Source organism: Nuphar pumila, chromosome 8 (assembly GCF_984573655.1).
Source record: "Nuphar pumila chromosome 8, dmNupPumi1.hap1.1, whole genome shotgun sequence".
Classification (NCBI taxonomy): Eukaryota; Viridiplantae; Streptophyta; class Magnoliopsida; order Nymphaeales; family Nymphaeaceae; genus Nuphar; species Nuphar pumila.
In genome coordinates this window covers 16,317,145-16,340,191 of record NC_143256.1, presented here as the reverse complement: position 1 = coordinate 16,340,191, position 23,047 = coordinate 16,317,145, and the positions used below count along the sequence as shown (strand labels likewise).

The 23,047-nt window shown below is 36.0% G+C and overlaps 1 protein-coding gene across 1 annotated transcript; it reads right to left on the bottom strand.

The window, feature by feature from the left end:
• Window positions 1-586: 586 nt before the first annotated feature.
• Window positions 587-22,851, bottom strand: LOC149829680 (actin-interacting protein 1-2-like). Its single transcript, XM_090015244.1, has 7 exons — window positions 22,796-22,851; window positions 22,559-22,702; window positions 17,029-17,190; window positions 12,754-12,937; window positions 12,366-12,443; window positions 746-1,168; window positions 587-628 (listed from the first exon to the last, which is right to left on the bottom strand). Exons 1-7 carry the CDS (start codon window positions 22,849-22,851, stop codon window positions 587-589), a joined length of 1,089 nt encoding a protein of 362 aa, XP_089871370.1.
• Window positions 22,852-23,047: the final 196 nt, after the last annotated feature.

Genomic DNA, 23,047 nt, shown 5'->3' with positions numbered 1-23,047 from the left:
GGTTGGCGGGTCGGGTTGGGAGGTCGTGTCAGGTTTTGCCACCCCTAATCTCAATATTTGTCATATTTTATGACAAAATCTTTGCAGTTTGTAGTTCTACTTTTAAAGGCAGTGACATTTTTTATTGATAAAAATATAATTTACAATCAAGCTCCTTTACCACCCGGAGAAAATTATTAACACTATCATAGTTCACTATACATGGAGTTCACAAAACTATACTAGTCATCAATAACTTCACTTTTCATATTCTTTATATATTTTATATTTTTCACTCCATTGTTCTCTAAAATGCCAAAATTACTTCTGTAATATCACATAAGGGCATTTTGTGAAGCACATTCTTGTACCATTTCTATATTGAGGGATCTAACATTTCTCCATCAACGCAAGATTTCATTTTCTTGTTATTCAATTGCAATGAACATCTAGTCAGTCTTTTCCCTCAAGACATGTTTTATTTAGAACACAAGATCTTGTTGGCTTACTATGCCTGACTCAACATTGAGTAGTAATTTTAGCTAGTGTGTAAATTGCCTACCCCATTAAGGTGCAAGATTGAATTGAAATATATTCATTTCAGTGATCATATTGGATAATAGAAAGACACATCATCATGTTCTCCAGCCTAGTTGCAATCATAAGTCATCAAGAAAATCAGCTTCAAAAAGATGGTGCAAGCACACAAACCACAAGATATAAAAATAAAGGCAACTACTACATGTACATGAAGAAATGGTGCTACCTTGTTATCAAAGGCAAATGTGGTGAGCTCTCCTTCCACCACTGCAAAACATTTAATTTGAGAGTTCTCCCTTCTCTGTAACCTTCCTGCACATCCAACTCCTTGCATCCATCGGACAATCACCCCATCATAACTGCTAGATAGAATAATATTCTGGCTGCCTTCAGAGGTGACTGCCAAACCAGTGACGCTCTTCATGTGCCCAGAAAATGATACTGGCATCTTTTCTAGGTCATTGGCTGAATATATACTAATAGTGCCACCAAGGGAAACAGTGACAAGATGATTATTCTGCCACAGGCAACCAACTAGCATTCCGTCCAGTCCAGAATCAGATGAAGTAAGTGTCTTCTTCACCTTACCGTTTCCATTTTCATCAATCTCCCACACTTTTGCAGTTTTATCTGCAGACACTGTTAGCACCTGAAACAGCAGGATAAGCTTTCGCAGTAAGATATGAGAGTTGGCTACTAGAGAAATAAATATATAAAACAAAGAATGAATAGGTATCTTTCTGTTGAGTCACACCAAAAGAAAAAATCATAATCAGCAAGTGCATTCTCTTTGAAGACCTAAAAATAAGAAAAAACAATGTATCAAATATTGCATTAACACTTTCCTTTAATCTACTTGTAAAATTGCAACAGGCAATTCAGTCAAAACCAGAAATCCAGCAGTAGCCGATGTGATTCGAAGCTAACAAGGAAAATGAAGGGCTTTTCACCATCTCTATTTCTCATAGTGACATAATCACTTCAACAGATTAAGTTTGCAAACTAAAGGCTATTAAGATACAACATACAATGCAAACTACTTGTCTTAGATGTTCAAATGATATAACCCAAATATTGTTAAGATATATATATATACATATATATATATATATACTTGTATATATATTATGTACTTTAAAGTTAAGTCAACTGTGGTTGACTTAGACTAGTTGTTGGACTGCTGGTCCAACGGCTAGAAATCTAGCCATTGGACTAGGTCCAACAGCTAGTCAAACTAATGTGGACTCCCTTTTTCTCTCCTTTAATCTCTTTTCTTCCTCCGTTTCTCTATAAATATGGGTGCCTTTGTAAGGTAAGAGAGTGATGGGTAGTTTTAAGCTTCTTGTGTGTTTTTGAGTGTATTGTAATGATGATTAAAATGTATTTTTCTTTGTATTTTTAATGTTCTTTATTAATGAAGTTATTCATTCACATTCTATTGTGTTTTATTTTAGTTATTATGTTTTTATCCAAATGCATTGTGTTTTTATTCTTGGAGTTCATTATAGAGTGCATTGAGGTCCATGCCATTTTGTGACATGGTATCAGAGCAAGGCATCATGGTCTTGAAAAAGATTCGTATTAATGAATAGCATGGATTCAAGGATTTTGCATTCCGGTATGTATCTTTAGCTTTTCTATCTTCATATGTATGGTAGGTGTTTTGAAAGGGTTATATTAAAAATGAATGTCTTCTTTTGAAATTAGAATATGTAGAAATTGTTAGAAGTCAAGCACCTTCGACCAGATCTTCATCCACAGCAGAAGAGAAAGGGATTTGCAAGAAGGAGAGACGGCAATGACTGACACGATTCTCAATGAGAGGTTGTGCCCTATATTCAATGTTATATATATGATACAAGTTGGATTGGGTCTGTCAACCCAGACCCGATAATACCAACCATGTAAATACAATACAAAAGAATCATTTTGGGTCTAGAACTAGACCTGTACACTACATTCTCAATACCCCCTTCAAGTTGTGCATGGTTTTGCAACATGGACAACTTGTTCTTCAAGAACCAAAAACGCATATTGGTACGGCCCTTAGTGAACAAATCTGCCACTTGGTCAGCCGTAGGAACATAAGTAGGTGCAACTTCTCTATCTTCAATCTTTTGCCGAATGAAGTATTGATCAATCTCTATATGCTTTGTGCGACTATGGTGAATAGGATTAAAAGCAATTTGTATGACACCTTGATTATCGCGCAAGAGAGTGGTGGGTAGCATAGATTCTCCAACTTCAGTCAAAAGATGTCTCAGCCATGTGGCCTTTATTGTAGCAGCCACCATAGATCGATACTCAGCTTCAATACTAGATCGTGCAAATGCACGTTGTTTGTTGTTACTCTATGCCATCAAGTTCCCATCAAGAAAAGCACAATATCCAGAAACCGACTGCCTGTCATCTGGAACTCCAGCCCAATCTGCATTTGTGTATACATCCAGTCGATGTTGCTCCCCTTTAGTCTTGGATTGATGATAAACTAGACCATCTCCAAGACTTCCTTTTAAATATCGAAGGATTCTCTTGACAACATTCATATGCTTTGTTCGTGGGTCATGCATGAATTGTGAAACTTGATTCACTGCATACACAATGTCTGGTCTAGTGAAGGTGAGATATTGGAACATACCCACAAGACTCCAATATTTCTTGGAATCTTCATATGCTTCCCCATCCCGGGATCCGAGTTTATGATTAAGGACACTAGGGGTGGATAGAGGTTTATAATCCTTCATGCCTGCCTTATCCAACAAATCCAAAGTATATTTGCGTTGGGTTAGTGAAGTGTTTCATCCTGTCGATCCACCTCAACCCCTAAGAAATAACGCAAAACCCCCAAATCTTTCATCTTAAACTGTGGACTCAATAAGATCTTGGTAGCTTCTATGTGTTCATCGGAGTTCCCAATAATAATAATATCATCCACATATATAAGAATTAAGGTGCGTACCTGACAATCTCGAAAAATAAAAAGGGAATGATCAAGATGAGATCGAACCCATGTCTCTGAACTTCAATAGAGAAACTATCAAACCATGAGCGGGAGGCCTGCTTTAGCCCATAGATGGCTCTTCGTAGCTTGCAAACATGCGTGTTGGGGATATGTTTGGTATAACTAGAGGGTTGCTCCATATACACCTCTTCCTTGAGAGTGCCATGCAAAAAATACATTTTTGACATCAAGTTGACTTAGAGTCCATCCATACTGAACTGACAAGGACAGAACTAATCGAATAGTTTCCATCTTGATCACAGAACTAAATGTTTCGGCATAATCTTGCCTGTATTCTTGAGTGAACCCTTTCGCTACTAGCCTCACCTTATAGCGTTCAATGGATTCATCAAGTTTATACTTGATTTTATAGACCTATTTAGATCCTACAACATTCTTGTTCGATGGTCTAGGAACAATCTCCCAAGTCCCACACTCATGTAAAGCTTTCATTTCCTCATTCATGACCTCAACCCATTTGATTGACATAGATGCTTGTGAGAAACTGATAGGTTCATCATGCTTTTCAATCTGGGAGATGAACAGTTGTAAGTCTGTAGAGAAGTTGTCATAACTTACCCATCTTTCAATAGGATGGTGAATCCTCTCAAGCCTCCTGGGTTGCACAATAGGTCGTTGAACTTTGTCTTTGTTTCACTGCACATAGGTAATCCCTTAAAACCTTGTAACATCTGAAATGACAGGCATAGTAATATCTTGTGTGTTTGTCGACATTTCCTTTTCTGGGTGTACAACTGTACTATTTTGTTCTGCAGATAGTGTATGACATGAGGGTACGTCATGCATCACCATTTGATCAAGCACCTCAGCAACAAGCCATGGCTGATAACTTTTAGCATCCTTACAGTGTCCCTCTATACTTCCTGAATCATCAGTATGAGTCTCGTCAAACACGACATTCCATGAAACTCTGATGCGACTGGTAGTGGAGTCATAGCAGTGATATCCTCTATATTGATCAACATATCCAACAAACCTACACCTGCATGCCTTTTTCTGAAACTTATCACGTTAAGAACTGTCAATATGAACATAGCATATGCAGCCAAACACTCGCAACTCATTATAGTCAGGATGAACCCCAAATAGTGTAAATAGCGTAAAATAAGGGGATTGATCTGCTAACAATTTCATTGGCAGTCGATTTATGACATAGACAGCTGAATGAAAAACTTTCATCCACAAGTTTAAAGGAATGTGAGTGTTATGCAACATACTCAGCGCACTCTCAACAATGTGCCAGTATTTTCTTTCAGCCGCACCATTTTGTTGTGGTGTGTGTGGACAAGATATTCGATGACCTATTCCATTATGTTAGAGAAATTCAGTAAATTCCTTTGATAAGTACTCTCATCCACCGTCACAATGAAAATATTGAATTTTAGTTGAAAATTGATTACAAACTAAAGCACAGAATGAGCAAAAAAGCTTGAAAACTTCAAATTTATATTTGATAAAATAAATACAGGTGTATCTAGAGTAACTATCAATGAAAGTAATGTAATAATGATTGCCCAATAAAGAAGACTGCGGGGCATGTCTCCAGACATCAGAATAGACAATTTCAAAAAGCACAAAATCTCTTTGATTTATTGAATGAAATGGAAGAACATGACTTTTACATAATTGACAACGGAAACAAAGAAGAAAATCAGCCTCGACATTCAAACTAGACTGCGGAACAAGTCCACTAGACACAAGCTTCTCAATAAATGAATGATTACAATGACTAAGACGACGATGCCAAATCTCTGGCTTATTACATTGAGATAGACTAAAACAAACTTTGAATGACACTGGACGAACTGGTTGTGAATTTATTGATGCATCATGAACTAGAAGAGACTCCTTGAAGACATACATGTTTCCCTGTCGTTCTCCTTCAACGAGTGTCTTCTTCGTGAGAAGATCCTTGACACATACAGAAAGAGTAAATTCGACAAAAGAATTAGTATCATCGACAAGTTTAGAAACAGAAACAATGTTTTTAACAATACTAGGAGAATGGTAAACATCAGATAAAGGTAATGAGGAATTGGGGAGTAGAAGGAAAATATTTCCAACATGAGAGATAGGATGAAGAACACCATCTCCGGTTTTAATAAATCTTACCAATATCACATGTCACATGTGCAGCAGCCCGGAGTTAATGTACCAAGTCTCCTACTCAGTTTGCTTGAAGCACAATTCTGAAAGAGCGAAAATCAAAAGATTCTTCACATTTTTCTTTTCATCTCCTTTACGGTCGTCTCCTGCTTGTCCCCTAGTAGAAGGCCCAGCACCATTAAACTTGCCTTTGTTTTGCGGATTATGCCAGCAATTTGCTTTAATGTGCTCCATTTTATTACACTGAAAACATGTCGGGATGTTTATAGGGTTCCCTGGATACAAGTTAGGTGACATGTAGGGTATGGGAAAAAGCCCACGGCCTCCTTGATTACCTCTTCTATGTCCACGCCTGCCTCAAAAGCCCCCACGTCCTCGCCCTAATACTACTCATGTGACAAGTACCTCATGGTTGTTGGAATTCAGGGTCATCTTCTCGCCCCTAATGGTAACTTCATATTGTAGTAGCTTAGTCCGTAGATCTTCAAAACTGGGCAATGAAGGGAGGCATAGAAGAGAGGTGACTAACATGTGGTAGTCAGAACCCAGACCATTCAGTGCCTGTTGAACCTTTTCTTTGTTAAGAATTACGCAACCCACCATGGCTAGTTGATATGTAATACTCTTGATTTTGTTCATGTATTATGTCACTGATAAACTCTATTTCTTCAAAAGCTGAAATTCTCTCTTTAAATGCAAAATCCTAGCTTATGAAATCTGTGAATAAGTCTGCGCCAATATTTGCCACAACTCTCTGGCTGAACATTCATCTAGGATGGCCACTAATATCTCATGGGAAAGCATAGAGGTAATGTAAGCCACAACTGCCTGATCTTTTCTTCTTCATGTTACAAATTTTGAATTATGAATCAATTTGTTGGAAACCTCCCCTTTATCATCTCGCTCTTCTTGCAGGACGAATTCTAGTGGTGCATGGATCGTTCCATCAAGATATCCAGAGAGATCCAGACTCTTAATAAAAGGAAAACTTTGTCGCTTCCAGGTCAAGTAGTTATATGAGTTGTCCAAGGAAACTGGAAGGGAGAATCCATGTGAAAGGACAACAAAAGAACACTCTGACCAGCAGTTTGATTTACCAGCAATATAAATCTGTTTTTTTTTCTTTTTGCTACGAAAATAATATTGCAGGGAAACAAATAATCAGTAGAACACGACAAATTAATGATCTGAATTTTTTTTTTGTATGGACCGAAACTTTGATTTGGTTTTGGAGAATAAGATTTGACTTGAAAGACAAAAGAGAGATCTAAGTTTAAATGGAAACACAAATCTGATCTGATACGATCAGATTTGATTTAACGCTGCTGAAGGGAAGAATCAATATGCCATGGCCAGATCTAATTTAGTCTGGCTTGGAACGAAAACACTAGATCTGGAACGATCCGATCCAGCATCAAAGAGGAAAAAAAAAATCAAGATTTAAGAAAACAGATTGGGTTTGACGTGACCAGACTGTTTGACGTGAACAGATTCAGTTTTAAGAGATCGAAAACTTAGAGAGGAAGAAAGATGTTTAAAAATTTTAAGAGAGAGATTTTTAACCCAATATGATAAGATCAATTTTCAGGACAGAAGGAGAATAGAATCTGATCTGATAAGATCAGATCTTGGATCAAAGAAAGGAAGAAGAGAACTCGACCTAGTATTTACTTCTCAGCAGAAGAGAAAGGGATTTGCAAGAAGGAGAGGCAGCAATGTCTGGCACGATTCTCAATGAGAGGTTGTGCCCTATATTCAATGTAATATATATGATACAAGTTGGATCGGGTCTGTCAACCCAGACCCGATAACACCAACCATGTAAATACAATACAAAAGAATCATTTTGGGTCTAGAACCAGACCCGTACCCTACATTCTCAATAGAAATTATTGTCTTTTAATATATTTTTTAGATTATGGATATGTATATTGAAAAAATTATATTTTGCAAAAATATGTGGTTTCTTAAAATCTTATGTGTTTCATGTTTTGCAAAATATTAATTTTTTACATTTTTTTTTGTGTCTCTTAATGTATGTATTTACATAGATTATCTTTGGGATTTTTAATATATAGTGATGTTTCTTTGGTGATTCTAACTATGTGACCATGCATGATTTTAATTATGTAGCCTTTGTGATTATTATTGGATGGCATAAGCATGATTTGTCATCATGAACTCGAATGCATATTTTAATTTCTCTATTATGCATTATATTTTTTAGTGGGTTCTTGTGTATGCTTCTTGAGCATTTTATGAATAAAACTTATATTTTTTAAAAGACTCTTGTATGATTGTTGCTTAGCCCTTAGTAGTTTTATGTGCTTTTTGGTAGCTTAGTGACTTGAGTGTTTGTGCACTTTTGTAACCCTTAGTGGTTTCTTTCTTGTGCATTGATACTTCATTGCATGTTTCTTTAAGATTTTATATTTGTTACATTGTGATAAAATTCTTTGTATGATATATATGAGTTCATGGTTGTTGATAGTTATATAGCTCTTTGTGAATCTCTATATGTTTGTCATCAATTGTCTAATAGTAGACTAATGATTTAGATCTAGCTTCTTAGAAGCTTTTCTTTAATAAAATCATATACTTTTGTCTTTTTATTGAGATTTATTGGATCTTTTGTATATGATGTGCCTTAGTGCACTTGTTTCTTGATTGGTGGATTCATGATTCCATTATCTTTTGAAAGATACTCTAACATCATAATTTCATCACATCTATGTAGATTATTTATATTGGGCATGATTCCTGTCCATTATTTGCTTGTCAAAGTTTGTAAAATTTGTCATGAGACATCTTGTGTTGGAAGTGATTGCATCAATTGACATATTGTTGTGCATATGATTGAACTATATTCATTCTAAGTCTTCATCTACCTTTATTGGATTTGATTTAAAACTTTGTTTTTTCAAATCGGTACTTTTATATATGAACTCACTTATTTGAAAATCAATTTTCGTGAGTATTTTTTGCCTTCTTTTGGCATTGTTTTTTGTCCATCATAGATTTTTCTAGGATGCGCCATTTATTTTTGGCCTTGTTGTTGGGTCAGAGTTAGCCGTTGAGGTGAGTTATGTGTGCACCTCATGTCATCTTACTAGTCTAGATTCCCAAAGGTTATGAGTGATGTGTTGTCACTTGTCTTGGGTTTGATTGGTATCTACATCCATGTTGCTTTTGTTGAACAAGAGATGCTTGTTGGGGTGAGTTGTGTGCACCTTGGTTTTCTTATCAGTATAGATTGTCGCCTTATAGTTTGGCTCTAATTGACGGTTGTTTGATCTCTAGTTCTATGAGTGTGTTATATCACTCATTTGTTTATTTGGACAATGTTATTATGAATACTTATAATTATGTTTATCTGTGATGGTTATCTATTTTGAAAATATGGTGTTTGAAAGATTGTTAAAATTGATACATTTATCCTTCTTGATGACATTAGTTTGTTTTTATTACAAGCTCTCTTACTTTGTGTCTTCTCCTATTATGTCTCTTATTTAAAAGATATTTTTGTGGTGAGTTATATGCACCCATTGGTTATTCACATTTTGTGTGTTTGTATTATACTCTTATTTTAGTAGCTGATGCACTTGAATATTGAGGTTTATCTCTTATTTAAGTGTCATTTTACGTAGACAAGAAAGATTTGTTTGCAATGAGTTAGGTGCACCTATTGGTTATTCATACTTTTTGTGTGTTTGTATTATGCTCTTTTTCTAGTAGCTGAAACATTGAGGTTTGTCTCTTATTTAAGTGTTATTTTATATAGATGAGATGTTCACACTTTTTGTGTGTTTGTTAAGCTCATAAGTGGCATTGTCATTGATCTCTTGTTCTAGCAGCTATTACACTTGAATTTTGAGGTTTGAAGGTCAAGCGAGGTAAATTGCTTATGGTGGTCGAACTATTGTGAAGGTTTGCAAAATATCATTTCTTGATATTTGTGGGATTTTCAAATCTCTCCACAAAATTTCTAAAAAAAATTCACTCATTTACCCTTGTCTGGGAAATGGTTATTGAAAATTCTTCATGCATTTTGCATTGAATATGTTTTAATTGCATGCTTAAAGATATTTTAAATGTGTTCCATGATTAGTTATCTTGGGTGATTTACATCATGATATGCCTTGGTTGCATAGGATGCAATATTTTGAGTGTATTTATAGATATTGTTTCTATTGTTGAGATTTAAATTGTTATTAATATTTGTCATTATTACAAAATATCTCTTGTTATGATTTGTACGTGGGATTTTGAACTTCCCCATTATTTTTGTTGTACATTTAATATGGCTACTTGTTTTGAAAAACCCTCTTTATGAATATTTTTTGTGTGGGTTAAACTCTTTTGTGAGTTATTTATTCATGGTATTGATGTTGTTTGAAAATTCATATTTCATGCATTAATGTGCTTTTCGAGATAGATGTGTGTATTGACTTTCAATAATGCATGTTTTCATGAATGTTTAAAGTGATGAATGATTTATACGTTTATCTTTGAGATATTTTATGCATGCATCTCTTCTTTTGATAATATGCAATTGTGTTCTCTTATAAATCAAGAACTATGATTTCGTAAAATTATCTATTGAGGTGAGACTCTCAATGAATATTGTGTATAAAAATTTAATGACTTTCAAAATTGATGTTGAAAAATTTTCTTACTATTAAAAGATTTTGAAAATTATTAAAATGTCTTATTAAATATGTATTGTATTTTTGGCGTGTTTGGTCATTTATATATATATATATATATATATATATATATATATATATATATATATATAGAGAGAGAGAGAGAGAGAGAGAGAGAGAGACAGAGAGATGGGTGTGTACGAAATGAAATATGCGAATGAAATGTGCTAAATGGGTTTTTCTGCTCTTTTGGTGTGGTTTTTTTTTTTGCAGTTCTGACCCCATAAATGTGTTGGGCATGGTCAATTTACGAGGAATCCACACTTGGATCATGTGTTTTCGATGAAAAAAATGATATTTGGAGCCTAAAAATTAACAAAGATTTTGGAATGGTGATTTTTTAAACGTTATAAAAACCCGCTCATGTGTCAGAATCGAACACTTAAAGAGTTGAACCCTATAAAATCAAGTACATAGATCACATTTGTACGATTAGAATTTAAAAATAAAACAAAAAAACCCTGAAAAACTCATTTAGCATGTTTCATCTAGCATATTTTATTTAGCACGTACCCATTACTCTCTCTCTCTCTCTCTCTCTCTATATATATATATATATATATATATAGTTATTTTTAGTTGGATTGCTCCTTTTGCACTCTTTAAAATATTGGCATTATTGATGATTCTAGAGACCTTTCGAGCATATCAAGGAAGATCTAGAAGCTCCTTCAAGAATTTGTATTATAGAAGAACATGTCGATATCTTGTGTAATGGGATTCCTTTTGTAATTGCAAACTTATAGTGAGTCAATGTAAGTTTGAGCGGGGGCGTTAACATATATCATGGTTGCCAGTCGAGGAAGCAGGAGCAGGAAGCGTGGCACTTTCAAAATTTTAGGAAGCGAGAAACGTGAGACTACTTAAAAGCGAATCAAGAATCATCTTGGAAGCGACCTAGGAAGCGAACCGGAAGCGACCTACGAAGCGAGGGGGAAGCGAAAAAATAAAAATAAAAAAAATGAAAAAAGGGAGGAAGCGCAGGAGAAGCGCGGGGTAAGCAACGGGAAAGCACGCTTCTAAACAAAAATGGCACTTCCCAACGCGTTTCGGAAGCACAACATTTTGTGCTTCCACTAGGCTAGGTGCTTTCGGTAACTCTGATATATATACTTTAAAGTTAAGTCAACTTTGGTTAACTTGGACTAGTTGTTTGACTTATGGTCCAATGGTTAGTGTGGTCTCCCTTTTTCTCTCCTTTAATCTCTCTCTTCTTCCTTCTTTTCTCTATAAATATGGGTGGGTGGGTGCCTTTGTAAGGTGAGGGAGTGATGAGTAGTTTTAGGCAGAGTTACTGGAAGCACCTAGCCTAGTGGGGAAGCATGTTTCAAAAGCGTAAAACGTCGCGCTTCCAAAACGCACTGAGAAGCGCCAATTTTTTTGAAAAGCGCATTTCCCATTTATGGGAAGCGCGTTTCTCTTTTATGGGAAACATGCTTCCCATTTATAGGAAACACACTTCCCATTTATGGGAAGCACGCTTCTCCTTCGCTTTCCCTGCATTTCCTCCCTTTTTTTGTATTTTTATTTTTATTTTATTTTTCGCTTCCCCCTCGCTTCCTAGGTCGCTTCGAGATTCGCTTCTGGTTCGCTTTCGAGACGATTCTTGATTCGCTTTTAAGTCGTCCCATGCTTCCCGCTTCCTAAAATTTTGAAAGTGCCACGCTTCCCGCTTCCACTTCACATATCGCTTCCCGCTTCCTCGACTAGCAACCATGGTTTTAGGCTTCTTGTGTGTTTTTTAGTGTATTGTAATGAGGATTAAAATGTATTTTTTTTGTATTTTAACTGTTCTTTATTAATGAAGTTATTTACTCACATTCTATTGTGTTTCATTTTAGTTCTTATGTTTTTGTTCAAATGCATTATGTTTTGACCCTCGGAGTCCATTATGGAGGGTATTGGGATCCGTGCCATTTTGTCACAAATATAACCTCAACCAGGTTTATCCAACTGCACAGAAAATATGAAAGAATTTTCTATCAATACCAAAGAAAAGCAGACTAAAGCACACAATGAAACTTTGGATTAACACTTCCACTCACACCTGCAATACAGACAAGTACAGCCCCATCAGAACCAGTATGGTGCTGGAGACCATTAGAATATAGGTAAACCAGATTGTATAAAACTTTCATTCAACAGATAAATGAATGTGCTTCTTCGATCAACCAAAAAACAAAAAAGTAGAAGAAAAACTCTCCATTAGTCAGGCATTTGATTATATAAGTAACATTTAAATTTAATTGTGTTCCAATTAAAATGTTCATATTATCAATCTAAGAATCTGAAAAAGGAAAAAGTAGATATCATTCAATGTAGATATTTGCATCCTAAGTCCACCACTGGAAGTATAATTATTAATCAATAATGAAAATAGCATAGGAATATCATAAATACCGCTTTACTGTCAGGACTCCAACTAACAGCATAGATGCTACCATTGTGACCTTCAGCAGATAGCTTCCCAATCTTTTCTCCTGTCCTCCCATCATATAGTATACCTTTCTTATCTGAACTTACACTGATAAACTTGCTTCCATCAGGAGAAAACCTTACGCAGTTGACAAAGTTGGAATGTTCCCTGCACTTCAAACAATAATTTTTCCTTTAGATACTACCTCTGTTCGGTAAGACACAATCAAGAACATCTTCCTCAGCACATTATATTTTATTATGGCCACAAGCCTACATTGCTACAATGCCATGAATGAGTTTTTTATCATTGACATAAAATTAAAATAATGACTACATTTCTCCTACAAGAAATTTTGAAAAAAAAAAAAGAAAAAATACCAAGCACTCGATGTTAATTAATATGAACCCTAGAACATTTTTCCAGAAGTTTTGCATTGGACTCTGCAAATCAAGGACACGACTGTTGCTCCAAAATAAAGAGTATGCTTCAACAATTAATGGGGAAAGGCATCTTGTAAACAATGTAGCCAAATCACACCAATGCACAATATTTGATGGGCCAAACAAGCAATGCAAGAAAACTTGAATAAATGTTATGTTTCTGCGTTCTATCTTGAACCAAGAGGCTACCATGAATTAAAATCTTAGAAGGATGAAGACATCTAACACTCAATCCAATTGCATCGATCAGAAGATGGCAGGTTTAGTGGATACTTAAGGGAAGTTTTCCACTTTTTCACTTTTTCTGTTTTGGTTAGCCTACCTGGAGTGCAGACCAGTGAATTAATGAGGTAACAAAAATAAAGGGTTCATATACATCATGATGACCAGTTTAGAGGTTTATCCCAGGGTTACCGGAAGTACCATAGGACATGGGGAAGCATGCTTCTCCGAAGCGTATTTCGGAGGCGCGAAACGTGGCGCTTCCAAAATGTATCTTTTTTTCCTTTTTTTGTTTTTTCCTTTTTTTGTTTTTTCCTTTTTTTGTTTTTTCCTTTTTCGCTTCCCCCTCACTTCCCGCTTTCGCTACCCGAATCGCTTCCCCAACTGGCAACTCTGGTTTATCCTTTGAAGTACAATATGTTATAAGGAAGCATTACATGAGAGTCAAAATTGATTGGCTAGTGAAGTCCTTTTTTGTATTCAAGACCCAATAGGTCAAAAGATATAGTTATGAAGGGCATTTTTGTAAACTGACTTAAATTACCTTTATAAGGGTCAATATGAGAGGGATAGGGCACGATTCCAGCCCCTATTCTCTTTCTCCCTTGTCTTTTCTCACTTCCTCTCTTTTCCTATATCTTCTTCTTCCTCCTCACTCACTCATTTCTCTCACCTTGTTTCACAGTTCGCACACACCACATATTCTTTCACACATCAAAGGAACATAATCATGTTACCATCAATCTGAAGATGGTATCAGACCAGATGAAGATATGAAGGGAAATTTTGAAGCATACATCAACCACAAAATGACAAGGGGATTCATGACCGGCCACATGGGAGCTCCAATCAGTTTTGGTTGCATTCATGCAGATAATATTTCAGAAGATTTTGGTTAGGGAGCTCCAAAATCCAAAATTCAGTTTTTAAACATTATAACAAAAAGTATTCTTAGGTATTTCCAAAAAATCTATGTAGTATAAACCTCCTTCTTTACAGCCTTCTCCAATCAGCTTCCCTGAGAGACGATCCCTCACTCATAAACCAATAGAAGAGAAAGAAACATTATACCAAAGGTCACATAATTAAGAGACAAATAAAAGATGTAGGCTTAACTTGGGAATATATCTAATTTTTTGAATAAAAAATCTCTTTAAAATATTTTCAAAATTTCTTATTCCCTTTATCTCAAGAGATATTCTATCAACAATAAAAAACATTTGACTCGCTTGAGTTATGACATCCAGATAAAATATCACAATTTAGTGTCATATGAAATGAGGCACATGAGCCAAGAAGCCAAAGAGACTTACTGGGATCAAAGATGCCAACAAAAGAGACCGTAGCTTCGGTTGGTGAAGCTCCTTTGAATAGAGGTTGAAGAGCTTCTACAATTTGAGTCAAGGACATGCTCTCAATAGTTGATTCTTGTGTAGCTTTGAATTCACTTGACTCTTGAGCAACGGAGGCTACCTTCTTCTCATAGGGTATCTTTAGTTTAGGACAATATATCTTGACATACCCCGGTTCACGACAATAATAGCAAATAATTTATTTTTTTTTCAAACTCATTGTCTTGCTTTCCATAGCTATCATTGTTTGGTCTCTTATAATGTGATAGTTATAATGTAGTAGTTGGTAAGCATGGACATGGTTTCTCAGCCTAGACACGGCTATGACCGAATTATCATCATCTTTAAATGTCTTTTTTTTAGTCTATTTTCTTTCATACTTAGCTCTTCAATAGAGAGAACTTCTCCTTTATGAAGAAAAGCCGATTTAGTAGACTCAAACTCCGGTCTTAGACCATTGATGAATTGATAGAAATGTTTCACATCAATTTGTCTTTGACGGAGTTCTATGTCTTTGGGATAATGTCATTGTGACTCAAGAAGAGCAAACTCATTCCAAAGGTCAAACAACTTACTAAAATATTCTCTAATACATTTTTCTCCTTGAATCATAGTGTGTACCTTGTCTTACAAGTTGCAAATGTGGGTAATATCTTTAAGACTATGTCACAGGGACTCTTCAACTAGGTGCCGCACTCACATCGCACCCGCACCCGATGCGATCAACCTGACCCTGGGTGCAGTCAATGCACCCAGGGTCATTTATGTTCAACTTTTTGCCGCATCCCCGCACCCAAGTTTTTTTAAAGTGTCGCACCCCTGCCCCTGCACCTGCACCCATGTGACATAGATTTAAGAGAATACATTTTCTTAAGATAGTCTCATGCAAATATTTATTTGCATGTTCAAATTTAGCTAGACTCAAGCACTTCTTGATATCAAGACTACTAATGACCCAAGACATAATCTTGGCATGCCCCATTCTCCATTCTTTCCATTTTTTCTCATATGTGGCCATAGCCATAAAGATTCAAATAGAGATACATGTTTAAATTACTTTGAATAGAAAGCTAATCTAGTTTGATCTAATTTCAAATCTAACAAATATGTTAATCAAATCCTCAAACTGTATGAATCCATATGTATATATGAAACTTAAACCTTTATGAATGTGCAATTAGATTTTCTAGAGAAGCGTCATTTGTTAGTAGCCTTTTCCCTTATCGGTTAACTTACTCTTTTATCATTTATATATCCATAACCTATGTTAACTGTTAAGAAAAAGAAAGTTTGCCAAGCCCCTCATGTTCTTGTCATATTTTCTGCTTTTTGCCATTTTTATAACCTTCCAGCCTTAAACACAGAGGGAGAGAGACCTAAATTAGTAAGTGTTCCTGATGTGCTCAGACTAGATTCATAACTATATCGCTCTCATAAAGGGGGCTTGGCAGTTATAATGTATTTTGAAGCAATATTATCAAGATATGAACTGTGATCTGGAAACCAGCAGGGCCCATCCTCTAGGACAGAAAAGCTCTCTAGTTATGGCTTGAAAAATCTGTTTAGATTTTTGGTAGAAAAAGTGGTAGTCCTGTCCCTACAAGAACAAAGATCAATTATATTAAAACATTTACCTAGACGGTGCAATTAATTTAAACCTGTGTTGGCCATTTTAGGAATAATAGTTTAAATGTTATCTTCAATACCCTGATATATTCCCCTTGGATGTTATTAGTTAATTCTCTTACTAGTTTTAAACAGACTACACATCAGATAAAGGGCAGGTATACATCTCCCTCACTAGAGCACATAATTCCTTACAATTTGGAGAAAATATTATTTACATCATGTGCATTGCTTTTGGAAAATGTCATTCAAGCATGAAGATACTAGGAACACTTATTTATACCATGATTTTATATTCCATTGCAAGTTAAACGTTATAGTAATGTTTCAAGCCAGAGTGCACTCCTAAAGTTTGAGAATGGTCATTATTTACTTAAAAGCTAACACATCATATACTGAATAGCTATTAGAATTTCATTTGCTTCGACAGGCTAACATGTCACGCTTCAGTTCCTGCATTGGATCCTCATACCTTTACCAAAAAAGAAAGACAATGTACCAAAGGATTCTTCATACAAAACAATTATGTTAAAACAGCTGAACCTTTAGCAAATTTGCACTATCCTTGACCTAATATAGTATAAATCAATCTCTTAAAACCATAAACAAGACTAACCTTTGTGACAGTTTGAACCTAAATGGTGGTCCCTCATAGAAATTCACCAAGTAATCTTCTCCACATGTAACAATACGAAAAGGTCTTGTAGGCTTGAATGCACAACTTAAGACACGTCTTGAATGACCGTCAAACTCACCAACAGTTGATCCTGAATCCCACCTGCAAACAAAAACAAAAAATACAACAAAGAGAAGGAGATCACCATGACAAAGATGGATTAAACTATAAATTGTGCAAAGCACAAAATACAACCGAAACAAATTTAAATGTAAAATATCAAGGCAATCTCAATCAAACTTCACATATGGTAAATAATGCTAGAAAAAAAAAAAGATATTATCTCTATCATAAACAAAATGTCAATGATAGAAAGACAAAAAAATCACCCTTTCCTTACTCTTTGAGGTATCAAAAGAAAATGGAATTAGCAACATTATGCATGCTTGCTTTGTCATTTTTTAATTGTGTGCAAATGATTCAATTATAAATAATAAAAAAACTACATGTGACGTGCACTAAATGGAATTAGCAACATTAAACTGTTTAAGAGAAAAAAGTTTGTTCGGTTCTGAGTGCCAAACGTGTAAGCCTGTTAGGTTATTAGTGGACAGGGTCACACGCATTTACTTTTTTTTTCCCTTTTTTTCGACAGTACCATTGGGATTCGAACTTACAACCAACACAAGTGACGTGCACTAACTGCTCTTGCCAGATAAGCGGATCTCCCGTTGGTATCTATTTTTTTTCTATTATATTTTTTTATAATCCAAAGAAGAATAAAAAATCATCACCGACGGCAGATTGTCGGTCCCTCATATTTTGCTTGCACTCTGAGACTAGGCCATGGGTTAGATTTAGATGGTGCATTCATTTATGTGAATCCATTGGCATTCATAAACGATAGGACAAACTCGGTCTGGATTCAAGTGGGTCTGGCGTCCTACTCTGTCCTTGAGGGACCTTTTACCAGACTGGCTTTTGAGAAAGCTACGATTCCGAGTCGACCAGACGTTTGCTGCATGGATTGTCAAAGTTGGGCCGCATTTAAAAAATGTGACGCCTCTTTTTCTAGTCTTTTGGCTACGATGAAACAAACATTTAGCGGCGTTTTCTTGTCAAGGAATAGGGTTCTGCGGCACTTCTTTAGTGGATTCCTCTGCGACGGAAACTAAATGGGACCCACATGAGAACAGTTTTTCGAGAAAAATGAGAGTTAAGTGTGTAAAATGACACACCCGTCGAGGCATTTTTCCATACGCCATGTTTGTTTTGGCATTGTAAGTTCTGCAGAAACGCACGCCCATCGATGCATTTTTTGCGAAAAAACTTGAATTTTCCATGACACACAAACACCCCCTTAAACATCACAGTTAAAATTGTCATGTTGGCATCGGTGAGTCTCAGTTTTTTTTTTGTTACCTTTTCTTTCTTATTTTTAATAAGCAAGATGGGGTTAGCCCGACTCCACCCGTTACACTACATACCATTGGGTTTTGAACTTGCAACGTTCCATCACATGGTGACTTGCACTAACAGCTCCTACCAAACAAGCAGAGCCCCCGTTGGTTACCTTTTATTAATCCTTTCATACTTCTCTCAATTAAATTGAACTGGCAAGAGCTTTTAAAAATCGATGCCTATTTTTGTATGATAGATCATTCCCATCCATGAAAATGGAACAAACAGGTCTTTGAAATATAAAAAACATTATTTTTTGACAAAATATTATTATGTAATATATACAAATTGGGGTCTCAGGTTCATGGCGTTATCCCTCAACTTGCTCATCAAACAGCAAAAAAAAATAAAAAGAAAAAGACAATTCTCCCTCAATCAACACAGCTTATTTGTCTCTTCTGGTTCATTTTTTATGTTTGTAAATGTAGCTATGAGAAACTCAAAGTTAACCAAGCAATGGGTCAAGTCAAGCTAGATGATGGGTTCAGGGCTAGTCAAACTCTTCCTATTTATTTCTTGTCCTAAGTAAGATTATGTTAAGACGTTGCCAAAATACATATTTGCTCCTAATTAAGTGAGTCATTAGTAGCCAAAGCTGTGTTGTTGGTAGGAGCTGTCAGTGCATGTCTCCTTGTAGTGGGAAGTTGCAGGTTCAAAACCCAATGGTAGGTTGAATAACTGATGGGGTCTGCCAAACCCCACCTTGCCTTTCAAAAAAAAGAAGTGAGAGCCATTAGTCTCTTAGCCTAGTTGATCATGTCTCATTAATTTATAACCTTAGGGAGACTGGTCATGCCCTTCAACGGACAAGATGGCGTGGATGCCAATTCCTTGGGTGGTAAGTCATGGATACAAATATAGTAAGTAGCAAGTCATGGAGACGTGGATTGGTAGCCCCAAAGGGTTTTGTGTAATGGAAGGGCCCTTGGCTGCTAGGCGGGTGGTTAGAGTTTCTCACAAATGTCAGCCCCTTGCATTATGAAGGGTAAGGGTATCATGCCTTTAGCTCGTGCCGAAGCAAGACGACTCCCTAAAGACAAGGTGTGTCTCTGGGGGTTTACACCGTGGTATCAACGGCTGAATGTGCGATATGCATAGCCAGCGCAGGGTCTGATTTCGCAGGTGGTTTCAACATTCCTCATAAAAAAAAGACTTCTTGATGTTTAATAGAGTCTTCCTTTTATATATATATATAGTTAGTTAGTTAGTTAGTTAGTTAGTGGAGATGTGCATACAATATATACATAGTTAGTTAGTTAGTTAGTGGGGATGTGCATACAATATTAATGAGTTGAAATGAGCAATATCTCATAGCTCGTGTTATTTTATGTGAATCTTTATAGATATGATCTACATGGTCTATTTGGTTGGGATCAAATTTTTTGTTTCATGGGAATCCAGTTTATGCAAGTGTTTTTTTTTGGTGATTCAAAAATCAATGGTCACAAATGCTCAATTTTTTCATAGCTTAAAAAAAGTTTCTTTTGTTGAAAAAATGTGATCGATATAAAACTCGGTTGTTAGAAAAAGAACACCGTGGATTATCATGGGTTGTAGATTTTGGACCTTCTTTTAGTTGGACGGTCCCTCTTCCTATATATAGAGCACCTACTCCCATCTAGTAAAAGGTTTGGGTTTTCCAAATCTTGTAGTTTTTTTTTTGTTGATAAGACCTTATAAATGTGATCTATATGCATTTTTAAACAGAAAACAAGTTTTAGATCATGCGATTGTAATCATTGTATAGGTTTTTTAAGACCTTAAAAAAATCAACGGCCTAAAATGTAGCAAAGTTTCATGATTTATAAAATCTTATTTTATGTCCAAAAACATGATCCGGACATGATTCTTATCAAATAACTATGTTGAACACGGAGTCCGATTGAGAAGATACTACATCTATGATTTTACTATGTGTGTAGGTAATCCCGAAGCAGCTTAGCATTACTTTATATATATATATATATATATATATATATATATATATATATATATATATATATATATATATATATATATATATATATATATAGGAAGATGGGTCCGTGCTAAACCCATTTGGTGCTAAACCGCATGCTAAATGGGTTTTTGGGCTTCTTCGGTGCTTTTTATGCAGTTTTAGCTCTATAAATGTGTTGGGCATGGTGGATTTACTAAGGATCCACACCTGGCTCTTGTGTTTTCAATAATGTTTGGAGCCTAAAAATTTTACAAAGATTTTGGACCATTGTTTTTTTGAACCTTATAAAAACCCACCCATATATTGGAATCAAATGCTTCAAGAGCTGATCCCTATAAATCAAGTACATAGATCACATTACGGTCAGAATTTAAAAGTAAAATGAAAAAAAGGACAAAAAAACCCATTTAGCATGTGGTTTAGCATCAAATGAGTTTACCACAAACTCATTAATATATATATATAACCTTGGTTCCATTCGCAGGTAGATCATAGATCAACCACCAATGGGGTAAAATTCTGAGGTCAAGACTTTCGCCGTCGCGCCTATGCTGGGCTTTGGCTTAAGTAATTCTTGTTTGATTAAATTTCACAATTTATCCCCTACTGTTTGGTGCACTGAAATCTATTGTCAAACAACCGAGGCATAGAAAGTAAGGTCGTAGCTCTAGATCATAGGGTTTTATTGTTGTTGTAACTTGCAATTAATGGGAAAAAATCACAATCACATTAGAAACGGTTGAAGGCATACATGTATACATTATGTTTACACTTTAAAGTGATAATTTCCTACTAAAATTCTAATATATGATACAAAAGGGCAGCCTTTAATTTTGCTCCCAATACATCACTAAGCCATGCCTGCGTATGTCAAATCGACCTCTTTCACTTTCTTACTAATATTATATTTCCATGCCTCTCTCTCTATTTGGTAGATTTTTTTTTCTATAAACTTGAGTAAGGCCCTGTTTGGAAGCTGTCAGTATGTGGCAGGAATGGAAATTTTTGTGTGTATATTGTTGGGGTTAAAACGGATGTACTGGGTCTCCCCACGAGTGTGAATTGATGGAAACAATACGACGATGACACTGGTAGAAAAATAAACCAAAACAAACCAGTAGCGAAAATAAAAACAGCACACAACGATTTACGTGGTTCTCTCTCAACTAAGGTACGTCCACAGCGACCAATAGGTCAACAACTTTTACTATCTTCAAACAAAGATTACAGAGTGGCCAAAAGGCATAAGCCTTACAAATACACAAGGTGTAACGAAATGAACAAGAGGATATACCTCACTGAGGAACAAAGAACGAATGATCTGAAGAATCAGCTTGACAAAGTTGTCCTGAAAGAAGTATCGTAGCACTTCTTGCTTTTTGTTCCCTCCGCACCTTTTCGGTTCCCTAAAAGTGTTTCTCACACTCTCTCCCTAATGTTCTGCCTTTTTTGCTCTCTTCCGCTGCTTTTGTTCTCTCATCCATCCCCTAAATAGAGGACGAGACTCGCATTAAATGTGGAAGACTAAACGTCCTGCATAACTTACGATGTGCCTGAAGCGCCTTATCACAAATCGCTATCCAGTGATAACCACAATTCGTCATCCAGCTGAAGCACATAACGTTAACCACAAATCGCTATGCAGCTGAAGGCACTCACCACAAATTGCCATCGACAACTCGCTGAACCTCAAACTCTGAACAACTAAAGCATCATTCAGCTGAGAGGACTTCTACAAATCACTATCCAACGAATACTCCAAATCGTCCTCGAAAAGATCAAGCATCGTGCTTAGAATTCTGCAGCGATACTGAATGTGCATCGAACCAATGGATCCCACAAAGGAGGAAACCCCAACAATTCTCCCCCTTCCCGACTTATGTGGAAGCTTCTTCCATTCCTGCTAGGAATCGACACTTCTCATGCTTATCCTTGGTCAGCATATCTGATGTATTGTCATCAGTATGCACTTTCTCTAGTTGCAGCAAATTTTTATTCAAGACATATCGAATCCAGTGGTATCAAACATTAATATGTTTCGATCTTGAATGAAACGAGAAATTCTTACTCAAATGAATAGCACTTTGACTATCACAATGAAGAACATACTCTTCTTGCTTCAAGCCCAACTCTTGCAAGAATTTCTTCACCCACAACAATTCTTTACTGGCTTCTATAATGGCAATGAACTCAACTTCTATAGTGGAGAGAGCTAGACATTTCTGTAATTTCGACTGCCATACAACTGCTCCCCTGCAAAAGTAATCAAATACCCAGAAGTAGACTTTCTACTGTCTACATCACCAGCCATATCAGAATCTGTGAATCTATCAAGAATGGGTTCACCCTTTCCAAAACACAGACTCATCTTTAATGCGCCCTGAAGATACCTTAGAATCCATTTCACTGCTGCCCAATGTTCTTTCCCTGAATTTGACAGAAATCGACTAACAACTCCAACAGCATGAGCTATGTCTGGTCGAGTACAGACCATAGCATACATCAACGAACCTACTGCCGAAGCATAGGAAATTTTTTGCATCTTTGTTCCTTCTTCATCATTTGTAGGACATTGTCTTGAGCTAAGTTTGAAATGGC